This window comes from Gouania willdenowi, chromosome 11, assembly GCF_900634775.1.
Source record: "Gouania willdenowi chromosome 11, fGouWil2.1, whole genome shotgun sequence".
Lineage (NCBI taxonomy): Eukaryota > Metazoa > Chordata > Actinopteri > Blenniiformes > Gobiesocidae > Gouania > Gouania willdenowi.
The window spans coordinates 9,204,968-9,230,728 of record NC_041054.1 but is presented as its reverse complement, the minus strand read 5'-3'; the positions used below and the strand labels follow the sequence as shown (position 1 = coordinate 9,230,728).

The 25,761-nt window shown below is 37.0% G+C and overlaps 1 protein-coding gene across 4 annotated transcripts in view; it reads right to left on the bottom strand.

The window, feature by feature from the left end:
* The window catches only part of trps1 (trichorhinophalangeal syndrome I), a 129,541-nt gene that overhangs the window by 31,742 nt on the left and 72,038 nt on the right, over window positions 1–25,761 (bottom strand). For all 4 annotated transcript variants that reach the window (XM_028461192.1, XM_028461194.1, XM_028461195.1 and 1 more), the window contains 5 exons: window positions 19,973–20,564; window positions 19,522–19,733; window positions 17,762–17,972; window positions 17,439–17,679; window positions 11,978–12,746 (listed from right to left, as the gene is read on the bottom strand). In XM_028461192.1, coding sequence (XP_028316993.1) covers window positions 11,978–12,746; window positions 17,439–17,679; window positions 17,762–17,972; window positions 19,522–19,733; window positions 19,973–20,564 — 2,025 coding nt within the window. The remainder of the gene's footprint in view (window positions 1–11,977; window positions 12,747–17,438; window positions 17,680–17,761; window positions 17,973–19,521; window positions 19,734–19,972; window positions 20,565–25,761) is intronic.

Genomic DNA, 25,761 nt, shown 5'->3' with positions numbered 1-25,761 from the left:
ATACCCTCCAGAATCTAATGGAAACTTCCATAGCATAAGGTCTATCTTTGGTTCGTAAAGTAGGCTGCTTTTAATGGAATCCTGTTAACAGACAAGTAATTGCCAGTGAATATATTACCTCCTTGACTGAGGTAGTAAAATCATTGAATAGTTATTTAGATCATTTTGGGGGACTTCCTTATTTTCAAGAATATCTGCAGAAAACTGTTCGACTGGTTCCTGTCTTTGGTCGTACATGAACTCTAATGCGAAGGGGAAAAATACCCTTAAGTTTCCTAACAGTGTAAAAGTTAATATATCTCTGTGCTTAGTTTTCATTATGATTCATGGGTACAATGAGGAGTATGGATTAGGGATAGACTGATATGGATGTTTTGGGGCTGATGCCGACAACAATTTTTTTTCCCATCAGCCTTTGCCGATGACCGATACGGACTGCCGATTTTCTTGAGTCGATATTTGGAACCGATACTACTTTTGCTCCCTCAGTTTTATACAATGATGATAACAAATGGTACAAGTCTTGATTTACAAAGTAAGGAACATTTATTGAAATTAACAAAGGGGAGGTAGAACGACAACAAGTAAAAAAATATTTCTGCTCTCTGTAATCAATGCGGATCGGTGAACACAGCAGCCTGCATCGGCCGATGCTGATACACGTAAAAAACGCAAAAATTGGCCGATGTATCGGTCTATCACTAGTATGAATCAATAAGTCTTGGGACTGTGTCTCCTGTGATTACCTTTCTGTATTTTCATGTTTTTAGTTACTGATGAGGGATTTAATTAATGCTTGACAAAAACTTGTCAAAAAAAAAAAACTCTCTTTTTAACTCCCCACACACTCATTGCATTGCACCAGCCCACCCCTACCCCCGCCACAGCCTAGTCTCGTCTCTGAATGAATTGTTCCTTGTCTCTGAACCGATGGAGCAATAAAGTTGGTTTAAACAGCCGTGGACACACCGGCACACACTGTTGAAGCAGGAACATGTGTTTTACATCAAGAGCTCCCAGCTATACAAGAGCTAATGTTACCGTTTGTATGCATGGCTCTGTCTGTGTGAGTGTGTGCGTGTTTGTGTGTGTCAGAACAGGGGTGCAACATGTCTTTACAATCTCCTATCAGCTTTTAATCTCCCTTTAGCGAGGAAGGAGGGGGTGAAAAGGCACTCAAGGGGAGAAAGTGATAACCACTCAGTGGGGGTGGGGGTGACACAAAGTTGTTCCCCATCTCTCCAGCCTCCTAATATTCACTCTTTCACAGGGCTACTTTGTATGTAAGAACAAGCTTGAAAAAGTTCCCGATAAATATGATTTACATGTTATATTTCCTCAGGTAACTTAAGAAAACCCTTTTTGCAACAATTTGTTGACATTGATTTCTTATTTGAGTGACTGTTATTCAGCTTTCGATGTTTTTTTTGTAACCTTCTACAAAGCAGTTGTCCAATTTGCAAATCTGTATCACTTTTACACTTCACATTAGTTTTAATTAAAAAAAAAAAAAAAAAAAAAAGTTTTGGAAATTAGCATTCAAACCTAGAATTTTTAAACTTCTACCGACAGTTAAAGTAGCGCATTGTTGCTACACATTTGATTACTTTAAACTAAAAAATATTCTTCTAAACATTCTTAATGTCATTAAAAAAAATTTAGACAAGTTCAATCAGCCCTGCTAAAGCTGAATCTTAGACAAAATCGAAATCCCTTAGAATGACGTTTAGTTATTTTATATTTGACTTGACTTGACTTTTGTCCAATTTTCTAATAAGAGATTGCAATTCATAGGAAACTTGCCTGATAATTTCTGGAGGTAAACCTAAAAAAAACTAAGTTTTATAAGGTGTGTTTTTGGAAGGGGTGCTACCTGAAAAATATAAAAAATTCATTTGAATGTCAAAATTCAATTTTGGATCCTGTCTTTGCACAATTTAACATAAAAACACTAAATCAAAGATAACCAATTACAAAGTAATTAAAAATGTGATCTACACGTTACAGCAGTTTAACTACATCACATTAAAATGTATATGCCTGTAAGTCATCCAAAAGTTGTTCTCATAAATGTCCCAATTTTTACGGGCATTGCATTGTGGGATTTTGAGTTGTGTAAAAGAATGCAAAGATGAAGCAGCAATGAAAAACTTCCATTAAAAAGTGTTTTTACCTCATTCTTAGTGTAATTTATTGTCTTTCTCCGGCAGACAAGACAATGATTTGCTAGACGCCGTGTGTTCTGTATTTTTTCTGCTTTGTTTCGCTCTTTCACTTGATTTGACGTCACTCAATATCTACATGGCTATTGTTTTAAATACGTGAAAACACCAGAAATGGAACTTTGGCAGTGTGGTGGATGAGTGCAACTTTTATATGACATACAGCTACAGTTTATAAAATGTGATTTATTGGGTAAGCAGCTGTAAGTACATTACTTACAATTTTTTTTTTTTCATGCATTTAGCCTTAAAACTAGATCACTACTTATTGCTTAGACTGCGAAATGTAATTTGTACCTGATTCCCAGGCCAGTACAGTGTGGGTTTCCAGGTAAATGTAATTGTTGCAAACTGCTACTGGGCTTAGGTGAAATTAAAACTCAATAAGAGAAGTTAAAAAGTTGTATCCAGTTGTAGGTAAATTGCATATCCCACAGTTGTACTTCAATGTATTTGAGCAGTTCATTTGCTTCATAGCCCAGAATTTACTGAGTGAAATTACAATTTTACAAAAATAATTGATGCAAAGTGTGCAGAACAATTGACAGTAGAAATTCAACATAAACATATCGCTAACCAACATTTTCTAAAGAGGAATAGGGGACTAGTTTTAAATAGGGGTGTCCCAATCCGATATTGATATCGGATATTTGTCAGACATCAGCCAGAAAACGAATATCAGAATTGATCGGATTGTACTATATTCATTCAATTTAGAAAACTGTAGATATTATGTTCAAGGTAAAATAAATTCTGTAACCAATTGGTTAATAATAAATGGGTCAGTTTTTCTCATACCTACTGTTGCTGACTATTGTTCTCTGAGTAACATCACTTGATCAATACTTTTCCTAACATTCCACACTACATAATAAGTAATAAAATTATGTATGATTCATGCTGATGTCGTATCGGCTAGATATCGGTATTAACCAAAACCCAACAGTGCAATATCGATATCACATCGGAAGTGAAAAAGTTGTATCAGGACATCCCTAGTTTTAAAGTCTGAAAAAAAAATAAACCGAGGAAATCAAATAATGGAGCAGCAGAGCCTGAAATGGATTCAGGAAATTAAGCCGTTCGTGTTATATATGCGCAAATAATTCAACAAGTATTATGCTATACTGGTATATCAGTCCTCATTTGTTACATATATATATTCTAATTACTTTAATCATACTCACAGTGCGCAATATTTACGCAAGAATTCATACAAGACCAGCTGTGACTCATTCATATTGACTTAGCATGAAACTAACTTCAGGCACCATGCTGTGTCGAGGGTCAGTACAGGAAAACTCCTCCGCAAAATTTCACCAGATGCATCACAGCATTGTTCATCTTTCTAGGCTCTGGGGGAAAATGTGATTTACTGCTCACTGTTGCTCAGATACTGAACACAAGCCAAGTCTGTGTGCACGTGTGTATGTGTGTGCGCATCTGTGCGTGCGCGCGTGTGTGTGTATGTGCACTTTCAGCCCTTATTAGGCCGTACTTGTGGCGATGCTTAACCCCACTCGCATTTTGGCAGCTAGTCCCTTTCTATTGGGGACTGGCTTTATTCTCGTCCTTCTCTCTCTGTGTGTCTTCTCTCCCCTTCTTATCGCTACTGCCCTCTCTGCTCCTCTTTTGGACTCTTTTCTCTCCCTGACGCTCACTTGGTGGTCCTGAGGTAACGTAACACTTATTCCCTTGTTAATCTGCAAATAGTGGGCTATCATTTACGGTGATCTTTCACATGTGTTTGCAATGTGAGTGAGGGATTCCAGTTCTACGTGATGTGATCCTATGCTCAAAGCACAAGCATATGTGGCCAGTTTCAAACCAAGAATACACTGATATAAACCTGAAAAATATGACTTGATCACCATGACACAAGAATATACAAGGTAGGAAACTAAGGCTGTGTTCGAAATTGCATACTTCCGTAGTACTCATACTAAGTCTGGCGTCAAAATGAGTGTATAGTGTGTTCACATTAGACAGTGTGGAAAGATTGAGTACGTGAGAAATACCCAGATGTATACTATATTAGGACATTTTTGAAGTATGCACGGTGGGCACACTAGACTCAACCTTCCCGTGATGCATGGCGAGCGGAACATAACATCATCCTGGGACCGGCTTCAAAATAAAATTCAAACATCCCTGTTTCATAACAACGAGTTTAATGGATCCAGTGACCACGTTGATATTATCCTTGGTCACTTTCTCAATTAAAATGTTTTCAGAACTTTCAAATGTGGAGAATTAAAGGAGATATTTAGCCTCAGTGTGCTTCAGGTTTTTGTCGTTGTAGGTTTGAAATGCATCTTGGGAAGCTTGAAAGTATACTCGAGTATGTAGTACATTAGTATGCAGACTGGACAATTGCTTGCTTTTTAGTTGTTATGCTGCAAAGAATTCTACTGCGTATGAAGTATGCGTATGAGTAACATTTATACTCAATTATTTGATGATTTCAAACTTTGTTTTACGCTTTTCTTTTAAATACTTTTTAGTGTTGATTTTTAAACTTTGTTGAACGTTTTCGAAATGTTGCACCTTTAATCACGTGAAGCACATTGAATTGCCTTGTGCATGAATTGCGTTACAAATAAATGTGCCATGCCTAGAGTGTTATAATAGAATGTGAGTGACTGTGTGTGTGTCTGCATTCAGTAGACTTGAGTGCCCCACCATCCTAAAAGAGGAAAAGCTAGTTTTAAAGATAAATGTGTCACTTTTGATGAGTAGAGGTATTGTAGCAACATTAATTGAGGTTGATTTAAAGAGCATTAGTGATGGGATACAATAAAAAGACACTCATTGAAGTCTTGGCTTGATAAACCAAAACAACAATCACCAATGACTAACAAGCACAAACATCAAAGTTTTTTTCTTTTTCTTTTTGCATCACCAGTACTACTTGCCGATTGTTTGGAACTAGAGAGCAATCTAGAATCATTCCTTATCGTGAGCTTGTCAGATTTAACAATTTCAATCTAAAATGGGTTTTATTCTCTCGCCAACAGAAACCCTGCAACGCAGGAAAACCACTGCACTGCGAGTGGATCTTATCAGACATAAAAGAAAAAATATTCTGTTACACAGATGGATCATCTTCAAACATTTCTAAGAAGAGATATCAGTGTTGATGGAGTGTGAACAGACACATTAGGCTAGTTTTCCTCTCAAGCTTGAACTAAAATACACCACATATAAAGCAAAGTGTTGGGTCACGGAATTTGTAAGATTGAAGGTCTTGTTATTGAATGCTTGGAACAGAAATACAACTCTAAAATGTAAAAGATTAAAACAAAACCCAAGGACATTAAGGAACGATGACAGATGAAAGAACTACACCAACACTTTTCTGAAAACTCTGAGAGTTGGGAGATGTAGAGACACTATTATAACAAAAATTATTTTTTGATAGTGGGGGAATACCAAGTCTTGGGTGTGAAAGAGGCAGAATGTGAACTAACATCACCAAAAAACAGCTTTTATTGCCAATGTTAAAGCCAAAATAAAATAAAACAAAAACAACCTTGTTTTGGCCGGTGACTAAATTAAAGTTTTCAATTTTCCTAATGTTTTGTCGTAAATGTTTTGTCGTAAATGTTTTGTCGTAAATGTTTTGTCGTAAATGTTTTGTCGTAAATGTTTAATTAACTTGGAAATACTTACAAAAAAAATCGATGCTATTTAGTCCCTAAATTCAAGATGCTTTGACAAACGAAGAATACCATTACTGGTTCCAATGCAATGGAATAGAACCAACATCCTGGATGGTTAGAAGGCATCCATCCGCTCATCCATCCATAGCTGAAGCTGTACTGGGGTGTGTTTCTGAGTTATGTGCCAGGTCTTGTTGTGTTTCACTGCCAGACAGGGAGGAAGAATGAGAACAAAAAAGAAACGGTCCTGAGGGAAATTGAGTACACAAGATGCATCATGCCAGTGGAACAGAATTCATAAACACACTGGCATAGACACATGCACGCGCTAGTGGAGAATGCCTAATGTGTGAAGACCTCACAGGGGACTCGAGAACGGAGAAGAACTCAGAGAAAAAGTGAGAAGCTGAGGATGGGAGGGAGAGTATTCAGTGAATATGGGTTTAAAAAAAAAGGGGATGCCTCTGATTTTCACCCCTTATCAAGTATGCATGACAGTGTGTGTGCATGTCTGAAAGAGTGTGCATGTGTGAGTATTATAAGTTTGAAGGTGGATTGCTGTCTCGACTGAAAAGAGTTTAGAGAAAATCTCTACTCTGCATTCCAGTCAGACACACACAACCAAGCGTGTGCACGCACACACACACAGATGGCCCTGTCTGCTGCACACGTTCATGCCCAGGGCAATCTTGCTACCCTGCCAAGCAGGCCTTGGGCCGCCAAGGTTGCCATGGCTTTGCTTGCTCACAAGCACACATTCACATACACAGACACACCAGTGCAGGGTGTGTGACTGGGTGTCCTTAACTGAAGTACATTTGAGTGTCAAGAAGACTGGATTTGCTCCTTTGAATGTGTTCAAGCATATATTACACATCTTTGAGAGAGTGTGTGAAGATGCAAAATAAATGCAAAAGCATTTAAAACGATCAAATGAATCTGTTTCTGCTTTCCTGTAGTGGCTGAGGTGTGGCGCCACCATGACGCCCATCTCAAAAGCCTTGCCAGCATGTATTTAGATGCGTCATACAATCACAAAGATAACTAGCATGTCAGCAAGTTGGTGGGAATTGCTTCTTATCACCCATTGTCTAGCACATGTGGTTTGGCAGAACAGACCGACAACACTCCCTCAGAAAAGCAACAGCCTGAAGACTTTTTACCACACAGTGATGTCGTAACTCTCCTTTGAGACCCATATTTAATAAGCAAAAGTGATTACGAAAACAACTAAAATGGGATTTTGCATTATTGTGTCGTAAACAATTCTAAACATTCCCTCCCCAGATGTCAGCCAACAAAGGCATATTTTTGTTATACTGTCAAAATAAAAACTTAATTTTAATTAACTGCAAGCTAATTTTTTGTCTTTTACTGGAAGCGCTACGAGTGAAATTCCAAATTTTGTTGTATGTCTTCTCATTTATCTAAATACAAGAAGTCACCATTACAGACACAAAAGACTTGACTTTGGAAATGAATGTCAGACAAAAAAAAAAAAGAGATAATGAGAGGAAAAGAAGTTAAGTCAGGAGAGCCTAGGCGATGAGAGGAAAGAGCTAAGAAGCCGGGGATTTCAAATTAGCTGTTGGTCAAGGGTCAGATGGACATTCAATCTAACCAATCAGCTTCCTAATTACACAAGTCTTGCTTGATGTGTGTGTGCATTGCCGAATGTGTGTGCCTGTGTGTGTGTGTGTGTGTATTGCTGGCTTGAGTTGCGTGTTGAGGTTCTGCTGTAGCAAAACTAACATCTGGCCCACGTATTGGTTCCATGTGTGAACACACACGCACAAAATTCGCTCTTTTACTCACATAGATTTATTTAAAAGTGTGTGTGTATGTGTGTGCGTGTGTGTATGTGTGTGTGTGTGTGTGTAGCCTGATTGTAACAGTAATTGATGTAAACGTCTAAATTACAGCTAGGAGCTAAAATAACCACTGTGTTTTACAGTAACCATGTCAACATGATTAAAAACACCTGGTTGGTTCACTGGTGGGGAGGGTGGAACATGTGTGTCACAAGCAGTCAGCTGACCCAATGAAAACGCAGTGTGTATGCAGCGTGTGTCTTAACCAAAGCAAACTCCCAGCCACGAATAGATATACGAGTAGAGGGCTTTCTAGGGCCCGAGCCGAAGTAGTTCTATTGATTCCCGACTGATATTATTGGATAATAACTTGAACTGCAAGGGGCTATCATACTTTTACAAATCACGCAAGGCAAAAAGACAGATCAGATTTTGTTATTTTGGACTACAACCCCTGGATGCCAGTAAAGGTTTGACATGTACAGGAAATGTCTTTTTTTACCCGAGTGGTTTTAAAAATACTGGTGCCTACCTCTTTCCGGAAAGGTCTGTTAGCTTCCAGCAGCCCTGGAGCAAGTAACTCTATGGCTCTAAGCCTGATCTCTTCTGACCATCAAATGTCTGACTAATCACTGCACTGCTATGTTACCAGAAACCAACTGGAATACAGTTATTCAGACATTTTAAGCTAAACATAAAACATGGAAATGACCACATTGCATCGTACATTAACATAGTGATGCACGTGTTGCGATACCGTGCTTTACACAAAGAAGAGATTACCTAACTAATGACCTCTGGCTTTGTTGGGAAGCGTTAGCAACGTGAACAGGCATTGTCTGTATGTACAGTATGTATGGTGGCCACCAGCACTGATTGCATTACAATAGCAATGACATGTTGTAAGCCAGACATGGGCAACTGGCGGCCCAGCTGCCATATGCGGCCCTCGCTCTAATTTTTGGCGGCCCCTGAGGTAAACGCACAAAACAAACGTATTGTTCTTCCTCTCAATGTTTGATTATCCTCCCATTACACAATACACCTTCCCATTGCCTCACAACCCCAAATGGGAGGGTGTAGCGAGATGCCTTCACAAAACTAAGAATATTATCTGAACTATAGGCACTAATTTTGCTTGTTTTTAACCTTTTTTTGCACCTACATCTAACTTGACACATTTTAAACTGTTTTCGTCACTTTTTCTTGTTAACTAATACATTATGAACTATAATGTTCACATAGGATAAAATCCAGATGTCTAAAATATCTAATGTTAGTTTTTTTTTTTGGCAATTCAAACTCAGGTCCGACTCTTCCTAAGCGACATAAACGTGCGCACACAGGCAGGTCTTCACAGACACCAAAGTGCACACTGGTCATTAGAGCAAACAGGTTGTCTGATTATGTTTCCATTACATTAAACACAGGCCAGATTTTATGCACTGGAAGCATTACCACACACGCGCACACAGACACATTTCTCTTTCCTTGCAGTATGGCTGTGTTTATTTGAGTCTGTGTCCCGATGGGAAAAGTGACTGCTGAACAAACAAACTGAACAGGGCCCAGAACGGACAAGTTGATCAGTGTGTGTGTGTGTGTGTGTGTGTGTGTGTGTGTGTGAGAGACTGAGAGAGAGAGAGAGAGAGAGAGAGAGAGAGAGAGAGAGAACTAAGTATAAAACTTTAACTAGTTTAGATGTGCACACACATACACACACAGAAAATAAACCAATTTCCTGAGGCGGATATAAAACAATAGTAAATTATTAGCATCAACGATAGGATAAATTTGGTCTTTAATTTCCTCACACATGCACAAACACACACACACCTATACACACACTTTTAATTAGACACCGAGAAGAGGTGGAAGCTGTAACTCTCACACGGATATGAAGAGGAAATAAAAGAAGAAGAAGACAAAGTCATTGCAACTTCACGGACATTTTGTTCATGTGAAGACTTGCTTTTGTCCAGCCCTGATCTCTCTTTTGTGTGTGTGTGTAAGATGTAATATATGTGCATGTTTACAAACACAGATGATATCTATAGTCTAACTTTAGCCTAATATAATGATGTAATCCATTGCCGCACAGTCTGAGCATTGTGCTTCATCTTCTTCGCCCACTCTTTTCCAGTTGTTTATTCTACACCTTCTGAGATCCCGTATATTTCTTGTTTGTGTATATGAATGAATTTATTGGTGTAAAAAGAAACTACAGTAATATATACCCAGCACAGACAGAGGCAGATACAGCACAAGCTTTTGATTTACACAATATAGCAAGCAGATGTCCCGACAAATGCAGCTGGAAGATAAAACAAAGTACTTTGGTTAAATCTGTTTTAAAAAATGAAGCACAAAGTACAACATAATAAAAAGATCTAAATCTAAAAAGATCAGTCATCAAATTTTAAAATAAGTGTCAGCAAAATGATTACAGCTTTAATGTTTGGCATTAAACAAAACATTAGGGGGGTGATTTTAACAGTCAACAATATTAAGACAAATATAGAAAATTACAAATTAGGATTAAAACATTGGTGGAACAACTCCAAACTGTTGCTTACAACAAAGTGAAATTGTGAATTTGGAAGAAGAAATGACTCAAAACACTTACCAATCAGACAAAAGATGGCCGAAAAATGTCAATAACCTAATTATCAGTCTTTATTTGGTTTCATCAATAAATTATTTGACTGATAACCTGATCATTAAGTTGAACAATATTGTTTGGAAAACATCATTACTGTCTTTTCACACCTTACTTAAGGAAAGCACCGACAATATGATTATAGACACATTTTTACAAATTTCAGTTATTCTAGTTTTCTTTAATTTTTTTAACATTTCTTTACATTTTGATATATTAAGTGCTCTTATTTTGAAAGGTTAGAAATGGAGGTTGGCATTTCCTGTGTGTCATTTACCTAAAAAAGCTTATTTTCTATGTCTTCCTATTTATCCAATTACCGTATTGCCCAAAAAGCTGTATTTACTATCAACTTATGTGGATGATATTGCAAACAAAAAATATAGCAGATAACATAAGCTTTTCCCCCCAATGATCAACCACAATTGTTAACCATAGCTGCACGCTAACAGTGGGAAATTGGGGAAAATGTAATTTAGCCCAAAAGTGCCCATTTCTGCTCCTCAGGGGCTCCTATTCAGCATTCTTACCAACGTCTCCTTCATCACACCTAAAAGCAAAGCTCTGGAGAAGGTCTGATAATGAGCTACCTTTTACAGTCAGAAGTAATGGAGTGCAGAGACCTCCATTGGGGCCCTCCAGGCCTGGAGAAGGGAACTAAGCTCTAGCTCTTTCACCAGGTTAAGAAAGATACTTATACTCTAGTTCTTAAAAAAACATGTAAACAAGTACATGAATTATTTAGTGACAAATATAAATATTTAAACATATTTAATGACTTTTTTTGGGCACCCCCCCTCCGCTTCAAACCGCAGACACACACGAATATAGACACACGCACATACACGTTTTACATATAACCACACCCTTCTCAGTCTGCCAAATTATTGCCAACACCTCACACGCTTGCACGCACACACACATTTCACCATGAGGCAAAACCACAACTTCTACAAAGGAACCATGGGCTAGACTTAAAAATTCACACACTGATATGTGCACACACACACACATACACACAAATCTTACTTACACACAATTTAGTCAATTCTGATATAACGTGATTACTGCCAATAGGCTCTGTGGCGCTAAGAAACCGCAATGTGTTCCTGCCAGTCCATGACATCACTGAGAAGCAAATGGCATTGTGGTCCACAAATTAGGTGACAAGTGGTAACCATAGTTGCCATAGAAACAGACACATTTTTGATGTTTGAAAATTAATTTAGTAAGTAGATGAATACTGCCTTTTGGGGAATGGTGTCATGGAATATATGGATGTATAAGGAAAAATGTTTAAACATATGAGCACATGTGCAGACATGCACGGATACTCAGACACACTGTGTAACGTGAATATGGATTTACATTAAGCAGCTACGTACGAAGAAGGTAAACTGATTTTCTTCACTGTGTGAAGTTTAATCCTTAGAATGAATTCAGAGAAACTAAAACTTCAGAATAAACCAATATAAGAGAAGCACTTGGGCAGATTTAGCCCAGCAGGGAGGATCCGTATATACACGAGCATCATCAGCATATATGAACCCAAGAATGAAGATTATGCAAAGTGAGAAACTGGTTGAGGATAAAATAAAGATATGTGGGCACCGTCTGACTTACCCTGAGCAGGGACTGGGACTCCTCTTTAGCAGCTCCTCCTTTCCCCTCCTGTCCCCCTCCTCCTCCTCCTCCACCTCCTCCTGTGTACTGCTGGGAAGGCATCTGACTCTGCTTCTCCCCTCCTCCTCCTCCTCCTGCAGACACTCCACCTGGTCTACCTCCTCCATACAACTTTGCATCCCCCAAAAATGACTTTGTGTCTCCCAGGTAAACCATGCTAGGTGATGCTACGCCTCGCTTTTGCTGTGAGGCGTCGTGATTGGTTGAAACAAATGACAGTGAGAGAGGGGAGGGGAAAATGGAAGGACTTGCATTCCCTGCTCCCCTTTCAGGTCCCATTCGCTCCTTTGGTATCCAGAGCAAGCCGTGGGCCTGCTCACCTCCCCTTTCGCCAAGTCCTCTCGTCTCCCCCAGAACCCATCCCTTGTCCCGCTCCCTTTCTTTCTCCTCGCTTGCCTCTTTTTTCACCACCCCACCCGTCTCTTCTCGGCTTCCTTCGGCCAGTCGTCCCTCGGGCGGGGCGAGGGAGTAGAGAAGTCGAATGTCCCCCTTGCTCTCTTCTTTAATAGCTACGGTAGAAGGAGCTGAGCAACCGTTGGCTGATAGAGTTAGCGAAGGCGTCAGCGACAAAGACAAGGATGTTGTTGTAAACGAGTCTAACGGAGGAGACAAGTCGTGACAGTGAACCGAGTTGAAATGGTCGAGGAGGGCGGACGAATCGGGAGCCGTGAAGTCACAATGGCGACAGCGGCAGCATGCATGGACACGCCTGGGGGAAAAAAGGAACAAGTTTCACATATGGATTCAAATTAAAAAAGCTGATTTACACATTTCATTTACATTAGCGCAGTGGTTCTTAACCTTTTCAGCACAAACCCCCCCCAAATAAAGGTGCCAGAGACCAGGGACCCCCACTGTACCTGAAGGTGGTTGAACACAGACATGAACATTGAAGAACAGTCATGTGGAGACGGGGCCATCTATAAGGGGGAATAAAGGGGAGCGCTTTTTGGGGCCCATCCATAAAGTCAACAAAATGATGGTCCATTGTTCTATGAATCTGTGATAACCACATGTATGTATTTATCTGAATAATATCCACTGTTATTCAGGACACTTATTATTATTTGCCCCATAATATCTAGTCGTCTTAAAGATGTAAATTCTTATTTTAATCAGAAATAAAATAGGTTGAATGTGACAAAAAAAATGGTGGAAAAAGTGGTGAAATGGGATTTTAAAAACCACAGAAATTGATTAAATGTTACAAATTAGAGTGGCCAAAAACGAACAGAAAAAGTGGTAAAAAGGGTTCAAAGTGTCAATAGTGTTTAAACTGGCAAATAATGGGCATGGCAAATCGTGAATGTGGTTAAATTGGCAAAAACAAGCATGAAATATGGTGAAAAGAGGTTAAAAGTGACAATAAAGGGTCAACATATGAGACATTAGGTGGGAAAAGTGTTTATAAAAGAGTTTATATGTGATGGAAATGTCATCAAAGTGGGATCCTGACCCCAAGGGTGAGAACCCCTGCATTAAAGTAGAAACAACAAAAGAGTATAGTAATATACCATTGCGTCTTCCTACACTGTAAATGTGCAAAGATTAGATAAATGTATTCATCACTCATACTTTAATACATAATTACATATAATCGGTATATTGCTGTTGTCACTAAACGAAACACATGAACACAACCCTGAATAATGCCACTCAGACTTATCAGTACATTAATGCCATAGATTGAGAAAACTAAAGTGTTATGTAAAAAAATCATCATCATCATCATCATCATCATCAATAGTAGTGTGTCTGTGGTCAGGACAAGTGACAGCTCTAGAAGCTGGTATAGTATTTTGATGGCTTGATATTCCTAAATTAAAGCAAATCCATCCCCTGAACTAACTGAACCTAAAGGGCATTAAGAGCCCTGCGTGATTTCTTCCAACCACTCAGGTAGAGTTTCACGAATCCCGAAGCCAGAAAGTGACTCAGTGTTCCGCTAAATCACAACGAATTACTTAAAAATGGCGAGGAACATAAATGAAGCTAAATGACAAGGGCTTAATCACCATCAATGGACTAGCTCCATTTCCTCTTGGCCAGAACATAAATGATCACTTATATAACCAGTATACAACACCAAGTTTTTTTCTTTCTTCCTTGGCTCAGAGGAGTTTTGTTCTTCTTGTGCGGGCCTTCATCATTCAAAAGAAATTGAGGAGAATAGAGTTGGGTGGGCCTTCTATATACTGTTCATTTACATTAAGCATAAATAAATGAATATTATACACTGGCTGTCATACAAACTTTGGTTATTACATGTCTTTGTTTCAGACCAAAGGAAAGCAAACGTAAAAGAATTTCAAGGTGAAACACACTTAGCTTAAGATCTATGGTTCCTGCATGCGAGCGTATTTTACAAGTTCTTCACATTATCGTGCTTTGTACAGACTGGTTAGTAAGTCACAAGCTATTTACAATCTACAGTTTGGTGAGAAAGCAGTTGCTTAGGAAATCCACTTTGATCTCCTGACATGTTTTGACTGGCAATTGCCAGTCATCTTCAGAGGAGTCTGTTGATCGCTTTGATGTTTCCTTGACTTCCGCATCAAGGAATGGCATTGTTTCAGAGCAAAGGTAACCAAACTCAAAATAATAGTGAAACACACTAAGCTTACAATCTATGGGTCTTGCATAGCAGCGTATTTTTCAAGTTATTCACATTATCACACTTTGTACAGTCACAAGGCATTTACAATCTACAGTGCGGTGAGAAAGCTACAAAATATTATGAACAAAAGGAATATTATTGAACAAAACAAAGAAACATGCACTTAAAGATTATTTTTGTCTTCTTTTTTAATAGTATGTTAAGGTTTTCATTTATCCACTTTGACATCTTGACATTTTTTTGAATGGCAACTGTCAGTCTTCTTCAGAGGCGTCTGCTGATCGCTTTGCTGTTTCCTTTGAAGTTTCTTTGACTTCCGTGCGGAAAGAATCTTGCTCAGCAGAAGTCGAGGAAACTTCAAAGGAACCATCAAAGCGATCAGCCTCGGACAAAGACAGACAGTTACCAATCAAAACATGTCAGGAGATCAAAGTGGATTTCCCAAGAAACAGGTGTCTGAATAAACTAAACCTAAACATATTTAAATTTTTATCTTTTTCTTCTTCTGTATCTTCAGTATTATGCTTTCAACTCAATCAACGAGATTCTCCAAGCATGCAAAACAAAGCATTAAGGGTGACAAAAAAACTCCAATAATAGAAGCTCACACAAATGTACACCCACACAAACATTAAAAAAATAAAATAAAACAACATGGAAATACATTCTGTAAAAGTCGGCTGTCACAACCATCCGTCTTATCAGTCAAGGCATATTATTGAGATGTTTTCATGCGTTTTTTTTTTAATGACGTGAGTAAAAGAAGTTGGAGACAGAAAAATGCTTTCTGTCATTTTGAGTTATTATACCTTTCATGGGTATTTTTTCTTTAGTAGTAGCTTTTACCAATTAAAGGAAAAAACAACCTGATTTCACCCTGAAGCACTTGGAAAATCTCCGACATGAGAGATATGTCTGATGACTTCAAATAGGTGAAATATATAGCTGGAAAGGCATATCTAATCTAACAAAACACAACCACATGCTCAAAATACAGTATATGCAGCAGCTTCTTGGCACTGCTACATGTGCATTTTAGTGATTTTTGGTCCATTTTTTTTTTGTAACAGTAGAAAATATCGTAACAATAGATGTCCTCATTTAAGTTCCATGAAACAGCATGATGAACACTGGTGTGAATTTCTGTCTCTTGAAAACTTTGAATTTTGTTGGTAATTGATCTGTAGCTCCACTTTAGTTCTGCTTTTAATGCAAACGCAAAGTGATTGGTGTGTAAGCTTCACATACATTTTAGTACCGACCCATAAACAACATCAGTTGAGTAAGTAAATAGAGAAAATAATTGGGCACACCCAATGTTGGTGCAAATGAAAAAAGGAGGGGTTGAACTTGGAGAGTATGGTAATTGATATTAAACCAATAAGAAATCCATACTAATAATTAATTAATATATTTGATAGACAAGCATCATTCTCTATCAATAAAAAAAGAAGAAAATACAGATAAAGTATCCAAAGGTTAGGCCATTAATTCTTGCAAAACAGGTTCCAAAAAAAATTATCATCAAAAATAATAATTCATATCACATCCCACATTTTAATGCTCAAAGTTTAACCTTCAAGAACATAAGCTAGCAATTTCAGTGTTTTGATTCTTCATATTTTATGATCTTGAAATCTTAAAGGTAACTTGATAAAAAACTTTTCCTTTAAAAAATATGTTCTAATTTTTACACATTTAGAGGTTGTCTGAAACTTTCCAGCTTCAGTTTTACATCTGAGATCTGAGGTTTTGTTGGGGAAGTGAGGGAACAGTTAAATCCTCTTTAAACTCTAACTTGCCCCCCCCCCCCCCCCCCCCCTCATGTGTCTGCCTTTCATTCAACTTCCTCTTGCATTAGTTTCTTTTCTCCTTCCAATCAGGTCAGCATTGAGAGTTTTTACCATCTCTTACTTGCAAACATACTAATCTCACATGAACTAGTGGCTGGTAGTTTGCTAAACTTGTCCAAACCTTGAGAGATCAAATCTAAATTTATGATATTTCTTAAGTGCAAACAATGTTTTTTTTGGTCTAAATCAAGAATTAATAATAAGTAAATAGTCTTTTTTTTGCGTATTTCTGGTAATGGTATGTTTTTCTTTCATTTTACGTGGTTTAATTCTTATGTTTTTGTTGTCTATTTGTATATTTTTGTCTGCCATGTGTACTTTTGTTGTCATTTTATGTGTCATGACATATTTTGAGTATTTCTCTCTTAATTTGTCATAATTTTTTGGAGTCATCTCTTATATTTCTTGCTGCTGTTTGTGCAGTTTGGTGTTTTTTATTAGTTTTTTTTGTATGTATTTTTCTGGAGCTTTTTGTGTTTGGGGCAACAACTTTTGGGGCCGCACAAAATCATGAATCGTTACTTATTCTTTTAATGCTACGATGACTTATTATCATTATTATGGCTGAAATAGCACTTTTCACAGTTTTGATATTGACTCATAAAACAAAAAATAATTCTGGCACTTCTATGAATCCAAATGGAGATTTTTTTATGAGCTACCGGAGTGTTTTTCTCTGTATATGTGCTGTTCCAATAATTGCAGTTTTATCCTTATTACTATCTGTAGCGCATTATCTTCTGTAATCTGTTTTTTTTGTCTGTATAAATTTTTAAATTGTAAAGTGTCTGAGTGTTTTCAAAAGAGCTATATGAATAAAATATATATATTTTTAATATTATTGTTGTTATTCACATATAAGGCACAGATTGTGAAGGTTTACCAAGGCAGAAATCTGAGGAATGTGTGCACAATGTCACATCTGTCTCACCTGTAGTGTCTGAAAATCTCTTCCTCCACTTCTGTAATAAAGTGACACTTTGAACACGAGTACTCTCTCTCCCCCGCTCCTCCTCTTCCTCCTTCTTTGTCCCCACCGACTTCTTCCTCGGGCTTGACATGTGCCGGAGCCCCCTTTAGGTTAACCAGGGTGTGGCAGCTCTCATAGTGTTGGAGCAAAACGTCAATGTCACCGGTAGCGAAGGCACACTGGTCGCACAAGTGAGTGACACCTTTAATAAAGAGAAACACAGCATTGATGAAGCATTAGGAGTCGCCCAACGGAGGTCAAAAACAGGGTCTGCCTTTAAGTACCTTGTGTGACAACCGGATGGGCAGGGTTAGAGGGGTGAAAGGTCAAACCAGAAATCACAGCAGGGTCACATCTTGAATCAGGAGCGGACATGTTGGGTAAGGGGGTGGCGGCCGGATTGGAACTGATGGCGTCCTGCTGTTTGTTAGACTGAGGGAACTTTGAACAGCATTTTGGGCAGGACGACTTCCGACAAGCGAAAGGGTGAGAAACCTACCAAGACAGAAAATATAAATCACACACGGGCTGGTCTTCATGTTATTTCACGCTGTCTATGTTTTTCATGCAGAATCGGACATCTTTCACCCATCTGTGTTTCTGTTTTATATCCAGTGAAAGTATGCAGTACAGGGTTCTCACCAGGATTTCTCACAGCGTAGGGGATTGGGAGGTGCACAAGAACATTTTGAAATTTATAAACCTCTGTCGGCCAAATTTTAGAGCTAAAGTTTTTTTGTTTTTTAAATCTTTGTTACTCCCTTACTTTAAATCCAAAAGTTATTTGTTGAATTGGTGTAGTTTCATGATAACTGGAGTTAAGAAAGTTACTGTATAGGTCCTCCCCTAATAAATACTCAAAGACACTGTATAGATCAGTGGTTCCCAAACAGGAGTAGGTGTACCTGTACAGGAGCACATCGCAGGGGGTATTTAGAACGATTTAACAATTAATTAAAAAAATAATCTGAAAATGTTCCTACTTGCTTTATTAGGCTGTTTTTTGGACAATCTCATGTTGCTTAATTAAATACTATATTTTCTTGTAATTTATTGAAATAGGGTAATTTTATGCTGTAGAGGCCATTTTATCACTACGGATAAAATAGGAGACAAAAAAAAGCATAATTTTACATAGAAACCCATATTTACTTACCATTGATGTAATCGCATAAAAGTTGCATGGTATTTAAAAAAATAAATCAATTCCACTCATTGTTTTGAAGTTGTAGACAAAGCCTTACTTTAGGGGTTTAGGAAAGCCCTCTTTTTCTTTAAAAAAAAAAACATATGAAATAATGGAGAGGGTACTTATGATATGCAGAGGGGATACACATGATTTGACAAAAATTCAAAGGGGAAACACGAGACAAATAAGATTGGCAACCACTGGTATCGACAAGAAATAACATATTCAAAAGACTGATTCCATATGCACTTTTCAAATTTAAATGAGGTATTATGTGGGACCCGGAGTAATATTGTTACTGTTATAGGCACGCCCTCAGTTATGCAAATTAAAAAACAAAGTTTAAACAACACGGGCACGCCTGGAAGTCCATGTGCAACAATTGTTACGATGGTAACAATTAAAAAAAGGAAAAAAACAACAAAAATCCCCCTACACTGGTTTAAACACACACCATAGAGGATGACATCACACTGTAGAGGATCAAAAATACACCGTAGAAAGCTCCTACGCTCAACAGTGCTGGCGAGAACCCTGCAGTACTAGTCTGAAGGTGGAATTAAAAATCAAATGAACGAGGCTGACCTTCATTTTGGGCGTTAACTTTTTTTTTTTTAAAGATTTTTAACAGCTGCACGGGCAATGTTTACAGCTGGCAACAAAGCAGTGTGGAGAGTGTGTTAATGTGTGGGTATTTTGGGCGACGTTGGGGAACTTTAACAAGGCAGGAAATGAGAACAATTAAATTTACACGTGTTTTCTTATAAAACCGATACTTTTTTCTTGCAGTTGACACGCGTAAATTGCCAAAAACATAGAGCAAATCTAAACATTTTTATATTGTATTCCTCTCACCTCCCCCAGATGTTTCTGTGGCTGGCACAGTCCTTGTGGACAGTACATGCAGTGCTGGATGCAGCAGCGGTGGATGGAATGGTTGTGCTGGTAGTGCAAGAGTAATGGAGCTATCACAATCACATTTGCGCTGTGGGCCATTGAGTAGCGGAAATCGCACAACTGGCAGTTATAACTGGTCACGACGGCGTCGGGATCGCTGCTGTTCGGGTCTACAGGAAGAAGAAGAGAAATCAATGAAATGCAGTCAAAGCAGAAAAGCAAAGGAGTCTTCAAAATGAAAATGGCTCAATTTTGATGTTCTGTTGAATACAAAACAAGTCCCAAAGGGTCAATTAGTGTCGTAACATTACAAAGTGTTTGACATTGTGGACAAAGAAGAACAAAGGCACTAAATATGAAAACAGACAAGTAGTTGCTGCAACATTTCATCATATTTCCATTCTAATACCTTGGCTGGTGCTGGATGAGTTGGATGACAGATCTTTACGGTTTTTGGATACCATGTGATCCCTTTCCCCATCTTCTCTTCTTCTTCTCTCTATGTCTCTATCCATCCCTGTTAGACTGGAGTTACTGGGGCTTGTGGTGTGACCAGCACTGTGTTTTTGTTCGTAATGCTCCAACAGTTTGGCCGAACCCCCCGTCGATTCACAACTCCAGCTGCAGAATTTGCACCAAAAGTAAGCGGACAAAGCCTCCCCAGCCCAGCCTGAAGAATCTGAGCAGGCCCTGACTGGGATGGAGTAGCCCACCAAGGAGTCGTCGTCAGCCCGCACCGCCACTCGCTCCACCGCGTCCAATACTTGATTCCTCCCTTTTGACTGGTGTTCTTGCGTCGTCATGTGATTGATGGTCAGCAGGGGTGTGGTTGGTGGGGTTTTGACTTTATTTGGGTGCGAGGACAGGAAATGTTGTTCGAGCTCCAAGGAATTACTGCCCATGTATGTAAAATTACAGAATTTACACCGGAAATATTTAGTGTTTCCCTGGCAATCGGAGGTCTTCCGGCCTATTCCAATCAGAGTGCCAGCCATCATCACCTGTTGGAGCAGAGAAACATTAAAAGTGGAACATCCCAGGTGTGAATAGATGCTTGTCTGGCTCTGTTTGATGGACTGACCACCTGTCCATGGTCCAAAGCGAGCCTCGCCTTGTATGTAAAGCAGGAATAGAAGATTTAGGTGTACTTAGTTTAGTTGATTTTTTTTTTCCAATTACAATTATGTCTTCAATTATCCATGTTCAATTAAAATTCAATTACAATCACAGTGAGTGTCATTTTTCCCAATTACAAATAAAACTATATTGTTATTTAAATATATATACATATATATATTTTTTTTTACAACTTCTCTGGTTCTCCCATTTCTTGTATTGTAATCTGTGCATCAGTATTATGGGTATACTGGGAACTCGTGCAATGAAAATGAGTTTTGCACTGTTTATTTATTTATTGGTTAATTTAACAGGGACAGTGTACATTAATATCAATACAGAAAATATACCAGATTAGCCAGAAGGCTATTTTTCATTTGCAAAAAAAAATAGATTTATTATTATTTATTTCATTTTTTTTTGTGTGTTTTTTTCTGTAATTAATGAATCTCAATTAACGCGATAAAGTCCCAGTCTTAGTTTAATTAAAATGCAAATTACAGTTTTTATAGAATTCCCATGCCAATTACAATTACAAAGTCAATTACCTAAACTCAATTACAATTCAATTAGGATTACAAAAGAAACACTTTTTTTTTCAATTACAATTACAGCTATAATTATGTCATAAAATTACGCAAGTACAATTATAAACTGACCCCAATCAATTCTTGTTTGTCTTCTTCCTTTATGTCTTCAATAATAAGTACATCTTTGGGATGATTATTATTATTATTATTATTATTATTATTATTATTATTATTATTATTATTATTATCTGCTTTGTGTGGAGTACTGTGTACTGTGTTTTAGAAGGAGCGTTCTCCTCTAATCATCATCATTATACCCTAATATTACATTTCTTAAAGTCTCTTGGTAAAATAAAATAAAATAAAATAATCAGCACTAATAATGACAAAGTATTACTACATTAGCTACAAATCAGTGGGACTTTTGTCAATGAAAATGATGATGAAAGATGTCAGTTAATCTTTTTGTTTTCTATTGTGAAAACAAGAATATGACTGTTGAAAAAAAAAATGCATCATTGATTTAAAAAAAAAAAAAAAAGAAAATACATTTATGACTATTCAAAATACATGATTTTTTTTATATTTCTGCCTCCCGATCACTTGTACATACTGATTGGTGATTGGTCGAAATGGTTGAATTACATGAATCAGCAGAGAGGAAGAATATGGGAATGTTTGTGGAGCTACAAATTAGCGACAAATGCTACTTTCCTAATTAATGACTATTTACAGTTAATTAACAACTGTGTTGTTGATCTAAACCTAACTATAGTCAAAGCAGCATATGCTTAGTACTAGGGCTGAATGATTTTGGAAAATAATCTTAATTGCGATTTTTTTTCCTCAATATTGCAATTTAATATGCGATTATTTTTTCAAGAGCCTCTTGTCATGTATTTTTCAATGAACACAAGCAATAAATCAATCTGTTTCATAATAAACACTTTCATTCATTTAAACTTGAAAGAAATATAAAATGTAAATTTTAAAGCACAGATTACAACAATAAAGCAAACAAATCTGTGGCTTTACCTCTTCAACATATCTCACTAACTTCACGTTTTATGTAACATGCAAACATGTGAACTGCACTTCTTAAACACTCTCTGAACATAACAGGACAGTACAAGACAGGACAAAAAAAATTAAATAAATAATAATAATTGCAGCCTTTGCGATTAGAAAAATCACATTTTATGATATCGTGATAATATCGCAAATGCAATTAATCATTCACCCCTACTTAGTACCATAACTATTTAAGTGTTTAACTAATAAAATGTATTCAGTACCTTTAAGATAGACGATCAAATTTGAATAAAAGTCAACATGACTTTTTTTTTTTGTTGAGTACATTGAGAATTAGAATTACAGAAGTGCGACTAAAACCGATATTAATTCTCATTAAAATACTAAAACGAAGACATTTAACACCGCTACCATTGAACGAGTGTAGATACATGAGTGAAATCATTTGTTTTAAGCTAAATGTTTGAAGGACACTCAACACAATCCTTCAGCTGTTCAACTGTGCTGGAAAATCCCGTCTCTGCTTCTCCCAAAATGCAACTGCAGACAATTAAAAGGCTACTCTAACTCTAACTAACCGACCAATAACATTTCTGCAAGGCTCAGCGGCTGCACTCAGCGTTTCACGCCAGCGCCGTGCATTACTGAGTGGGAAACCTGAAACGTGTCTGTTTTTTATTAAGGTAGCCCCGAGACTGTAGGTGATTACTGCATGCTCTACTGGCAGGCCTTACAGTGACATTAGGCTTACCACTATACAATATGGATTTGTTTCCATTCACAGTCTGTGGCTTGAATCCAACAGTCTGAAAGTGGCATTTTTTTTAAAGAACAAAGCACAGAAGGCAGGAAGTGTCTAAAATAAGCAGAAAAAAACATAATATTGCAGTATTTCTAAAGAACCAGTTGTGATAATTTGCTGAAGCGACACCTTGATGTGCAATAATACCAACTACTCATTGTGAAGCCCCACTTACACTTATTTATATATTTTCTGTACCGTTGTCTTGGCCAATATCTATTATTTATTTTATTTTTTCCCTTAATTTTCCTACATTTCTTATATTTATTTTTCTTGCGCTTTATGACTTTGGCTGCTGTAACATGTTAATTTCCCCACTGTGAGATAAAATAAAGTATAATCTAATCTAATCTAAATAATGGATAAAACAATTTCAAAAACTTGCTATTCCTTAACCTTCTTTTGCTTTTATTGTTATTTCTTTATTTCCTTTTTTTTCTGTATTCTGTAAAGCGGCTTTGAGTCCCAAAAAAAGCACTATATAAAATTAATGCATTATTATTATTATTATTATTATTATTAATAATAATAATAAATATAATTTTGCTGTTTTTATAATATGCAATTCTTTCCATGTTCATTTTTATAGGAGTAAAATGAAAGTTGAGTGAAAGAAAAAAAAAATATTTTCTAAATCTGTTGTATTGAAATGGGCACATAGTGACAAGAATGTGGTGACCTCGAGGAAAACTCAGTGGAATCAAACGTTTACTGTAACGGGATGAAAAGTTGAGTAGTGGAGTGTGAAGGATGAGTAATACAGTAATACAGTAATATGGTCAGTAGAACACATAGTGAAAAGGGCTTGTGTTAAATCTGCTGTGGCGCTGTCCAAGTCAAATGAAAAGCGAGGCCGCAGCAATCATGTTAGTCTGATTTTTATACAATCTTCAAGGTCTGAGAGAGCTGAACACTCACAGGAACAGACTGACTCAAAGACAACGGGAGGAGTGCAATATTCATTCTAATGGGAGCATTATTATAATGGTGCCCTGATATACAACTTTTTCACTTTTAATAGAATACCAATATTGCAGCCTTGATTATTATTATCAGGGTGGGGGTCAATTACATTTCTCAATTACCAACGATCAATGACAATTCAATTACGATTAGAGTGACCAGCATTTTTTCTAATTACAATTAAATTGCAATCATTCTTTTTATCCTCACAAAGTCCATCACAGTTACATTTTTCAATTACTAAAGCTCAATTACAATTAATCACAATTACTGAGCCTGAAATAAATAACGTAATAAAAATTAACCTTCCTCTTGTGTTAGCTTTCTGTTAGCATCTCTTATGATAACGGCCCCCTAAAATCAGCTGTAAAATACAAATATCAATCATCTAATTTATTTCCGTTAATACAGGTAATGAGTGGAGAACAGAAGAGCTTCTTAAAGAAGTACTAACAGGTCTGTGAGAGCCAGAATGCTTGCTTGTTTGTAGGTGCCAAATACTTCTAGTAATTCTTTAAAAATCTTACAATGTGAATTCCTGGATTTTTTTGTTCCCACATTCTGCCTCTCACAGTTGAGGTATTACCTCTGATGAAAATTACAGACCTCATCATTTTAAGTAGGACAACTTGTACAATCAGTGGCTGCCAAACATTTTCGCCCCACTGTGTGTGTGTGTGTGTGTATATATATATATATATATATATATATATATATATATATATATATATATTAGAGCTGGGCAAAAAAAATATAAAAATATGTTTTAATTGATTTATCAAATTTGTAAATAAATACAATTTTTATTTTGCAAATTTGAGTTTAAAAAAATAAATAAAAAATTTCCCCACCAGTTTTTTCGTACTTTTTCGCGTTCCGTCCTTGTGGGTTACCGTAGCACGATGTGAGCCAGCCCCCTATTTGTTTACATGTGTTTACCCTTTGAGTAGGCTATATGTGTGCCACAGGTATGTTTAATGTTTTATTCACACTATACTGAGATGCTAAGGGAAGAGTTTATTATTATTTTTAATTGTAATGTTATTTGTTATAAAATATATAGTTATCTGATTTCTTAATCAGAAAAATGAAGCTACTGTGAAGTTGCTGTTGCACTTTTGCTTAAACCTGGGTTAAAGCTTAAAATTGTTGAATGACAGAGCCTCATTTATGTGTGATTTTGGGATTGTTCTATACATTTTAACTCTTGAGGAGAATCACAGCAATAAAGTTGCACTTCTGACAATATATCTCATGTCTGCAGTCATTTTTAAGTGCATTAGGAAAAAAAATTTGAATCAAATCAGAGATTTTTTTTTTTGGCAAAATCACCCAGCCGTAATAAATATAGCTATATTAGATGCAGGCTGGATAATTATTATATTTTTTTGAGCAAATACATGACCAATATCTGATATTAATAGCGATCGTGAAACCCTTTATGCATTAATAAGTTGAATAATAATATACAAGCTTTTACTGACTTTTTTTTTTTAAATGTATTTAAAAAACACTTATTTTGGTTGAATGAATCAGAATGAATATAGTAATAGAACAATAAAACAAGCAGGGGGCAAGACACACACACACACACATACACACACAGAGAGAGGAAAACGTGAATGATGGATGAAAGGCGAATTGAGAATCTTGAGTCGATATGTAATAAATTAAAAAGGATTCAGTAAAGAGCCAGAGCAGCACAAAGGATGAGGTGAAGGAGAGAGAGAGAGAGAGAGAGAGAGAGAGAGAGAG